The 10623-nt window shown below is 35.8% G+C and overlaps 1 protein-coding gene across 1 annotated transcript in view; it reads right to left on the minus strand.

Annotated features, from left to right (window-relative positions):
• Positions 1 to 10347, minus strand: part of PDE5A (phosphodiesterase 5A) — a 59766-nt gene extending 49419 nt beyond the window's left edge. Inside the window, exons 1-3 of the mRNA XM_010165929.2 lie at positions 10215 to 10347; positions 9812 to 9814; positions 745 to 1327 (exon numbers count right to left, since the gene is read on the minus strand). Coding sequence (XP_010164231.1) covers positions 745 to 1323 — 579 coding nt within the window. The 5' untranslated portion in view covers positions 1324 to 1327; positions 9812 to 9814; positions 10215 to 10347. The remainder of the gene's footprint in view (positions 1 to 744; positions 1328 to 9811; positions 9815 to 10214) is intronic.
• Between the last annotated feature and the right edge of the window lie 276 nt (positions 10348 to 10623).

The following is a 10623-nucleotide window of genomic DNA, read 5'->3' on the forward strand; positions in this document are numbered from 1 at the left end:
TCAGAAGTGGTAATTTTCAGGTCTGTAGGCCTCTTTAAATTAGTTAATTAGCCATTTAAGTAATTCATTAAAATTTTCATCATCCCTAAATTCAGAGCACAAAATCAGCATATCCAAAATGCCTGGAATGAAGAGATGTTAAGATGAGATGTAAGAGGCATGCTCTCCCAGTACTGGATTCTCTTCCTTTTTTCATTTGGCCTTGTATTGAACAACTCAAATCACAGAGCATAATTTCTCTTGGGAGACCTCTGTACATTTCAAACCCTCATCCCATTCCTGTTCATTCAGCTCCTACTCTTTGTGCCTCAGGTTTGATGAAATTCTCCAAAGTATTTTTAGTCATAGGACTCCAGTTTTGCAGATAATTAAACTCACAACTTCATTTCTTTTGCTGCAGAAGTATCTTACATTCTTACACAAGCAAAAATGTAAACATTTAAGTATCCAAAGCTAGAAATACAAATACTGGTGTGCGCATAGCTGGTTCAGATGGGGCTGATATCCGACTGCTAATATCAATTTACAGAATTTATTTTGATGTTAGCATTCCTCTAGCATTAGTCACAGCTTCGTGTTTCTGCATCTGTAACACATGTATTATAACCAAAAACATGGTGTCAGGTTTGCATCTTGACTGGTTTAAGTCAGTATAGCTCCAAATATATACGCTAAAATGGCAATATTACAACAGCTGCTTTTTCTTTTTTCAAGAATTATTCAAGATAAATTTCCTTGGTTTACCTCATACGCATTCTTGATGTTTAGAGGCTGGCCTATAGCTGCTACATGACCCACAATGCCTTTGTTCCACTCCAGGCGAATGCAGTTGTTGGAAGCTTCTTCCAGGGTGGAGCCTTCTGCCACGTCAAATAGCCTGCTTACCAGAAACTTCTCATTAGAGCTATCCTCACAGACCAAGAACAGGGAATAGCGATCGGCCGCTATAAGCTCGTGGATATGTAGGAAAATTTTATGGCAAAGCGCTGTGACATCTAAGTGACTAGAAATATCTTTCACAAGTTCTAGGAGTCTTGAGCACTGATCCCCTGCACTGGTCTCAATCCTTGGAGATTGCAGAGGCATCTGTTCCTTCTTTTCAGAGCCAGAGAGGAAGCTCACTGCTCCTACTGAGTCCTTGACAAAAATAGGCCTTAAGGGTCTGTCAAATTCAGAAGCAGAGATTTTCCTCGCTGGCGTCCCAGCGTTGGTGATCTCAGCACAGGCAGGCTGGTGACAAGCACAGGATTCACTCTGGGGCTTGGTTCCTTCCTTGCAGACAGGGATGGTATGAACTCTCTCAGCAAACCATGCATTAACCATTTCTCTGTAAAACAAAAATAAAAATTCAGTGAATTATGTAAGCTACAAATCCTCAGGAACTAATACATATTTGAAGAGAATGCTCCAAAGAAGGGAACTTTAAATGTTTTCACACAGTGGACGTGCGTGTGCTGCTGTGAATCAATATTCTTCAATTTTACACAGCACTTAGCCTAGATTAAGCAGTAATGTTTTATGCCCTGTAAAAAGGAAGCTATTTATGCCTAAAGGAAATACCTGGATAGGGCAGAGGAAGACTGCTTACGCTGTGGCTTTCAGAATATAAAAGATCAGAAGTTTACACCGTAATTTTATGCTTGAAAAGTTCTGGTCCTTCCCATTCCTAAGATTTAGATTTCTGTATAATATATATATATATTCAAATGAAGACAAAGCTTTCTGTTTTAATTCTGTTTTTCTAGACCATTTCTAACTTCTAAAAAGATAATTTTGAACTTCAGTTCTCTCTGTCAGATCACCTACAGCCCCTCTTATTTTTATGTCGCCTATACACTGTTTTAAAATCAGCTTATCGTGCTCTCTCAGAGTTTGTGAAAAATGCTGTTTTGACTCAAAGCACAAAAGTTTTGCTTAAAAACTGTCAGAAAGAAACATGACTATTTCTAATTCACCCCACCCCTTCAAAATAATGAAAAGGCAGACTGTTTTCATGCATCTCTCCTATTTCCCTTCCTTGCAGATGAAACTCATTGCCTAACTCAACCCAAAATACTGAATACCCCCAAAATTATATTTTTAAGAGTTTGCCATTAATTTAAAAATGTCCTGCATCTCTAATATTTAACTGTGTTTCTCAAATTAAGTTAGTATTAGAATGCCAACCCTAATAATGTCCTCACTAAATACAGCATATCTTGAATTATCCATAAGCACATATATCATCAGTAACATAAGTATACTTTTTCTTATCACTATAATATTTTCTTGTCCAAAATCTGTCTGGCTTTAAAAAAAAAAAAAAAAAAATACAGGGCTTTTTATTTCATTTACTCAGTGTTGAGGATTCCTTACAGCACATGATCTACTCTCAGAAGAAATGTTGGGGGTTTTTTTCTGAATTACATAATGTATAGGCCTGTGAACAGCAAAAATCCCATTAAAAAGTCTGATCTTTTGGAAACCTTTCATGATGGTCATGTTTTAAATTTGGGATATTTTCTATTTGCTCAGCAGACCACAGGAATTTCGAGAGTGAAGCTGAATGAAACCATGGAAATCAGTCAGGTTAGTCAGCCGCTGATCAGTTACATGCATCAGTATATGTTAAATATGAAAAGCACTGTACATAGCCTTTTCTTCCTTACAGAACAGCTTCATCTATGTTGTAGAATGCAATCCTGCAAGTGTAATTAGCCATTAATTCAAAGTAAAGTAATTAATTAAAATCTAAAGTCCATCAACATTATTTTTATTAGCAAGCAATCCACAACAGGAAACTCATCTGTCTTTTGTTAGGAGGATTTGAAAGAGTTTTTCAGATTTTGCAATCGCATATGATTTGGAGACCTCAACTGTAGGCAAACAGGCTATGAAAAATTAATTGATGTAGGAAATAGTGTGCGTGTAAAGGGAGCACCTGGGCAAAAGAAAGTCATTATGTTACTGTACCCATTCCACTTCAGCGTGTGCTGCTACCTGGTAATTTTTTTCCCCTCTAAAAACTATGTCTGACTGAGGTAAATATCACTCAGTGTAGCACTGTAAAACCAAATTCTTCTCTTATTCACATCAGTGCAACTCCAAATAAATGGATGACAGACTACTCTTTATTTTGGCTACTGTCTGTGTACTGTGGTCCAGAACATGCAAAACCTTACATACAGGGTTAATATAATTTATAGCCCCAATGATCTTCAGGGCTGAATGGTCAGTGTGGTCACATAGGACATTTGTGGATCTTCTGATGATAAAGAGTCCAAAGCCACTGAATGAAAAGTGGGACACAATTAAGGCAGTGGGATTTTTGCCTCTGAGTTCCACAGAGCTAGGATTTCATTCCATGTTTTTACATTTTCCATGAAGCTCCTGGAACAGTGCTTGCTGTAGCAATAATACACCTCAATCAACAGCTATTATAAATTTACCAGCAATCTAAAGCTAGTCCAATTACTTGAAACATGGTGCCAGAGAACACAATGAAATTCCATTGTTTTTCTGAAAGAGTTTTGGTTCATTGCTTAGCTACTTAAGTAAGCTCTGCTTTTAAAGTATATTAATAAAAACTACCAATGATCCTTCTTTATTACAGCAGTGATATGTATTTTTTTGTGAAGTTACCTCATCCAAATGTTTCTTGCAGTGAAGATGCATAAAGAACAATTAATATCTTATTAGAACTTTATAGTACATAAACGGGATAAATTTTAAATGTGGGAGCCATGACCATGTATTACTGAAAGGCATAATATAATCTGCACAGGGCAATATCACATTTGCAAAAGCTGTTTCAATGAGAGTCAAAATAAGAAGCTAGCATTTGATAACATTTGAATTTTTCATTTATTAAACTGAATGAGGAAACAGAGTAAAAATTTGCGATGAAAATGACCAAAAACATCCTTAAGAAAAACAAAAAGCTTAAAATGCAAAAAATTTGTCAGTCAACACAAGTACAACCTCTAGAATCGGTGCTGATAACTCTTGTCATCATATGTGTTATATGTGGGTTCTTTTTGTTTTATTCTAATCTCCTCAAGAAAAGGAATTACCTGTAAATTTTAGCTTTTTCTAAACAAAATCTAGCATCTAGGACTAAGGCTGCAGAAAAGACCCTGAAAACGTGAGCTTGGTGCCTTTAAAGCCTCAGACACAAGAAGGTAGATATAGAATAATGAATAGTTTTAAAAGAAGGCTTGTGACTTGACCCAATTTAATGACTGTGTGTGCTGACTTGATTTTTGAACATGGAGAACTAGCATTAATGTAAAATGAGATTTCAAAGTAACTGTAATAACCTAGTATCAGATGGAGAGTGTTCTTAAACTAGCAAGTGATTCGGCATGGGAAGCCGTGTACTTTGTCTAGGCATGTTTGCAAATGCACAGGCGTGAAGCTGCACTCTTGCTGAGTGACAGCAATCTGTAGAGCGATCTGATTCAGTGCTTATTTACACACGAGGAAAGGAGAATATACAACGCTATCAATTCACCTAGCTCTGCTTTACACTGAAGTTACATAGGTTGATGTGTTAATATGTGTTAATATTGTTAATATCTTAATATAAGATACAAGGCAGAGAAAGAATCGGGTACCCTTCGTGGAGAAAGCAAAAGCTAAAGGAGAAATTTGATTTATCAGTTGAAACCTGCCATTTTATTTATTCTGGAGTGTTGTGTAAGATGTCCCCTGGCCTTAACCGTGTAGTAACAGGAATCAGTAAGAACAATGCATTTTGAATTCTAACACTAGTTCTTAAAGCGTGGCCATGAGATAATTTAGTTTTTACCTTCTTGCCTTTTTACTATGTAAAATAAGCGTTCATTTCTCTGTCTTAAGGAGGCTGCTGAAGGATGTGGAGCATAACTGTAAAATCTTTCACATGAAAGTAATTACATTTCTTTAACAAGAACTGACTGCTTGTTAGGTATCTGCACTATTTATGAAGCACTTTGACATTGAACAGAACTGTATGTGGAGCTGCATAATTATGAGTAACATATTCCTGTCCCTTTTAATGTCTCTTAGATGATGCGCCAATAACTTGCCAACATAGTGTGTGATTCTCAGAAAGCTCTGTAGGTTAACAACAACAAATCCTTAACGATAGTGTTTAAAGCATGCTTTTCAACTTCAAACCATTTAGGCATTTTTATTTGGGCAACAGGAAAGCTGTTCAAATTCAGCTGGAATAAGAACAGTGTTCACTGACCTTTACTGAATGCCTCTTCTAACAAGGAAACTATTGAGCTCCTTTTACTCACACAGTTATACACACGGGTAGAAGAAGTAGCATTTCACATTAACTGGCGTATTCTAACTCTATTTAAAATCTATCGAAGTCTTGACATGCGTTTGCTTTTTGACACACAATCCTATTTAACAATGCAAGACAAAAAGAGTATTATTACTAACACAATTAGTTTCTCAGCACAGAATTAGCTCAACAGATATCTGATACCAGAAACATACTGAACCACAAGTGAGGTTACTGGAAATCAGTAACAAGTCCTGTGTATGACTAAGATGTCATTTTGAAAGGACTACGGGAAGAAACAAACACTTGTGACTACTGTATTCATATGGATAGTCTTCAGGAAGCATTGGCATTGGCAAGAGCTGGTTGTAAGGACAAGACCCTTGCTGTAGAAGTAAGTTTAGAAGTTGCAGGAGTGTATTAAACAGGAGCAGATACTGATCTGTAGTGATCTACGCAGATAGTTAAAACCTATGCCATGCCTTCATCCCAGCATAGCAATCACTGCATGTTGAGTAGTTACATCCGTTCCTCGGGAGCTGCATGCATCCTTTACTGCACTCTGGTCCTCTGGCCTCCACTCAAGAAAGCTATAATTTATCCCAGAGTTGATAAACAGGAATAGTTGAATATGAAATAACTGGGTTTTAGTCACTTCTATCAGCCAAATTCAGTCTTTCCTCTATAAAACACAATTTCAAAGGAGTATGACAATCCTGACTGCTGAATTTGGCTGGTGACCTCATCAGCAGGTGACAAAATTGGAGGGAAATTTTGAAGAGATAAGGATGAGAAGGGGATGTAAATACAATAGCAGCTAAAACATTAGGAAAAAAAAAAAAAAAAGATTGTGTGATCCTCCCCTCTATAATCACTTGTATACAAGTACACGTTATCTCTTACATGAGACCTCAGGAACTTCAGAGGAATTAAGACTCTTCAGCCCTGATTTGTTAAATACTGTTCAGAAAGTAGACCTGTCCCTAGAGCAAGAAGCTTTCAATGTGAATAGGCAACAAAATTAGAAAATCACTGGGTGAGAAAACATAGGCACAAGGAAGTGACAGGGCTTGAGCCAGGTCATGCAGAAGTAGACCTGAAGACAACCTTAGGTCTAAGACCTGAAGAGAACCTTGCTTTATTTCCTGTGCATATCAAACCATGCTGACCTGACAGTAATTACTATTCTGCTCATACACTGGGACTATTAAATAATTTACTGTACCCATCTTTGCTTCATTTTGATTATCTTCAAAATACACAGCATACTTCTCAAAACAAAAAACATTCAGGGAGGATGTTTAAAGAGTAACAGCCAGATTGTGATTGTCTTGCTCACACATGTAACCATGCTACATATGTAAGACCATACCAGTGTGACCATTCAGCAAGTATTTGGCATCTTCAGACAAAATTTGCAAAAACAGAACACAAAAGTAATACCAAGATGCAACAATAATAGTATATTGCATCTTACTTATCTTGCACAAAGAATGCATAACAATTACCACACCATAAAAGTACTGATTGATGAGTAGCTTTCAGTGAAACATCAATTTTCTCATCAATCTTTTTCTCTGTTTTTCATAAATCTTTCATATATACAATGTATGTTTCAGTAGTTGTGTGGACTGGTTTGCTATTTTTTCATTCAAACCAGCAGTTACTGATAACACACTTCAGGAGAGGGATTCAATCCAAATTTGCCTACTAGAGAACGCCAGTTTTCAAGTATCTGAATTCCTAAACCCTAATCCTGCTAGTGTTGAAATGAGTATTTCAAACTTCGATTTTCTCAGTTGCTTTCCTTAAAACAACCACTAGATGTCTTCAAATTTCTTTCCCACATCTTGACATAATTTAGACTTAGAAATCATTTAAAGCATTACCAACAATTCCAAACCTATTCAGTTTTAACAAACTAGTTTGGAAGCTCAAGTCACTTGGATATTATATTTGCCTTCCCATTTTCTTTACAGTACTTCCTATTTCACAATCATGTTCTAAGTGTTTTTGTCTCCTTTCTGGCCATGGAAAGATTTCAATAAACTGTATAAGGCCTCATTAGATGGAAACAGTAAACTGACTGTAAAAGAAGTTTTCAAACTGACTAAAAAAGTAGATTGACAAAGACAATAGTTGTTTCTCCTTAAACCCTTTCCAATTATAGTTACTAGAGATGCTATTTCTAACAGTGGTAGGCAAACAGGTTTTGAAAACAAAGTATGACTTAAAGTCAGTGCCAATTTTTTGGCACAACTCAGTCAAATATACAGGTATACACTTAACTTTAAACGTGTTAAGTGGCCCAACGGACTTCTGTTTGAATACAGATCTAAATTAAGAACTCTAATTCTTGATTCAAACCCTGCTCATGAAAGAGTGAAATAACAACTTTTTAGAACTATGAAAGAATGTAAATCTTGTCTGAATGCTCATATTATTTTTTAAAATAGGAGGCAGAGATTGCTTTATTATTTGAAGCAAAAGTATTTGAAATGGAGGACTAACACCAACAGGCTATTCTTGGCTATTTTCAAGTTTTCTTTACCAACCAAACTGCAAGCTAAACTTTTCACGAGACAGTTTTCCTCCATAGAAGGGATGTTCTATTCACACTATAAAGACAGCCAGAATAAATTCTCAGGGACTAAAGGTCAAATTCTAAAACATGACCTTTATTTCTCCTCCAAATGTTTCCTTCTTGTTCCAAGCTCAAAAATCTTTAACTATATATCTAGTGAATTTGTTGGGGAAAGCAATAGGACAATGCCATTGACTTTGGTGAAAGACAGATTAAAAGTTAAGTTCAGACCTGCCTGGAGACCTCACCTGAGTTTTAGGCACCACTTCAGTTCCACTTCAATTCCTAAAATAGGGCTTAAGTAGGACTTAAGTGGTGCAGAGGCTTTGGGATGGCTCTCTATGCTGGGATGCGTTCACCATAATGCACAAATAAATGGGAAAATATATATCTTTTACTAAGCAAATATATTTTGTGGCTGTATTTTCAGTGCCAGAGGGAAATTACAACCATTGAGTTATTCACAAGGGTCATTTGAATAGGGCTTCTTTTCTGGCACTCCATAAATAGCTCCTTTTGTATTTAATGCCCTTTTTTTTTTTCTTTTCTTTAAGTAAATCATATAAATGAGAAATCATTCCATGTAAATTTATGTATGTTTGCCAGTAAGGAAGAGAAAGACTTGTATTCTGTGGTTTTATTAATGATATTTATTCATGACAAAAGCAAAATGCTTGCTCTTTAATGGTGAAAATTAAAATGGGTGGTAGCATATTAGGTCAAGTCCAGAATGTATTGTCTAAAATTGCCTTGTTTGTAATTCTTGATCTGAGTCATATATTTCCACACAGCTTTAATCCAGCTTTAATCTAGCATTCAAATAAGCATGAACATAGGCTATGATGTACTTTATCTGATCTGAAGACATCACAGGTGATGTATCACGAATTTTATCCTTGTGCAGAGAGCTAGCACAACGTCTACACCCTATGGAAGTCTCACTTCAGCTTCAAAATTAGACTGAGAGATGTTTTTGTTTTATATATGTAGTCTTTGTCCTAATCAAAGCCATGAATTTCCTCCTCATGTGATGATTCTTCAACAGATGCCCAACACACAACTTCCATGAACTTCTAGAATTTAGAAATAAAAGGTGTCTAACTTTCTTGTCTCCCACATGTATGCCTCAGCTCCGCCAGAAATTTCACCTTGTTCTCTAAAGTGTCCCTAATAAGAGCAAAAAAAAAAGGAAATGAGATTTCAAATGCTTATTGGCATGATCAAAAGTACTGTAATATGGTAATAAAGTTACTGAAGAAGGTAAAAAGAGATGTTAACTGTTAAATTAGTTCACCCCATCTTATTTTCGACCTGTCCTCTAAGGTTTAATTGTATTTTAATTAATGTTTTGTGCCTGCCTGTTTGTTTGTCTATTACTTAGGGCAAATGGTACGTAGTAAAAGCACATTCTCCTTGTAGCTGTTCAGTACTATCTGCTGACTACTTTATCTTCACACCAAAGATTCTGTGTAGGAGTTCAGGTTAGAGCTTTTTGGGGAATTAAAGATGTAAATTGCTAGTAAGTGATTTCTCAAATGCCAGTTTCCTCAGTCTACAGTAATTGCTGTTTTAGACATTGTTTGCAAAATACTCTGGCACTCACCTAGCTTTATTTCCAAGAAGAAATACCAAAAATACATAATCACATTTACAACTTCATGAATGTGAATAACATTCCTGAGTGCATTTTGCATCAGTCAGGCTTTTAAAATATTTTAGGATTATCTTAATACTTTGCAGTTATCAAGAAAGGCATAAGGATACAGATACATTATTTATAAGTGGGACAGCTACAGAGATCATTAGACCAACAAGAAAACTTTCCAAGATTTCAGATATTGATTTTTTTTCTGTACTTCATTCTCAGAAAAGCTGAGATAAGCTGAGCATTACAAACAATTTGCATAGGATTCTGTGCCTCCACTGGAAAACTCTTAGGGGTCCTTCAATCATAGAAGTTTAAAACCCACTGCCTACATACCAAGGTCGTGTTAGGGATTAATATGGCTCATGCCTGTATATTTTTAGGATTTTTTTTTCTATGTCAGTTAATATCTTTTTAAGAAAAAGCACAGGTCAAAGCACATTTCAATGCAGAAAATATTCAATAATTCTATCTTTGAAAAATCTGAATTTTCATACTCTTGCTCCAAAAAATAGTTTCCTTTCAATTAGAAAAAATTAGGCACTTGTATGTTACGAAACAAAAGAGTGACATAATGCATGTGACATATAATATTTATGAGATTAAACAACAAATAGCCAGCTCAAAATGAAAGACATTTTTAAAAGCTCTCTAGACAAAGAGATTAGAAGGCAAATATCCTAAGTAATTTCATACTACAGGTAGCATATTATAAACTGATTGTCCACCAGCCATCGAGAAGAAAAAAAATCAATTGAACTTGATTTTTTTCATAATAATAAATGCAATTGATATATTCAAGTTATACAATCTCTGAATTCCAGTGAAGTACAGTTTCCCAGTAAACACCATTTCTGGAATCCTCAGTGAAGTGCTATGAAGTACCACGCTGTTAAGGACATTTATTTTTCCAAATACAACCCCACCTTAATTCATTTGTAAATATTTCCCAACCCTGCTAATAAGCCAAGACTTGTAATTCTAACAAAATGATCTTACTTCCAGTGAAAGGCATACAAGACTTGGGTTAATAATTTGCATCTATCACGCCATACATTTAGGAAAACCAGACAAAAACTTCCCGGAACAATGCAGTTGCCTCTGAGCGAGAGGAGAATTTTTACTTTGGCTGTGTGC

This window comes from Antrostomus carolinensis, unplaced genomic scaffold, assembly GCF_000700745.2.
Source record: "Antrostomus carolinensis isolate BGI_N321 unplaced genomic scaffold, ASM70074v2 scaffold15144, whole genome shotgun sequence".
In the NCBI taxonomy this organism is placed as follows: Eukaryota; Metazoa; Chordata; class Aves; order Caprimulgiformes; family Caprimulgidae; genus Antrostomus; species Antrostomus carolinensis.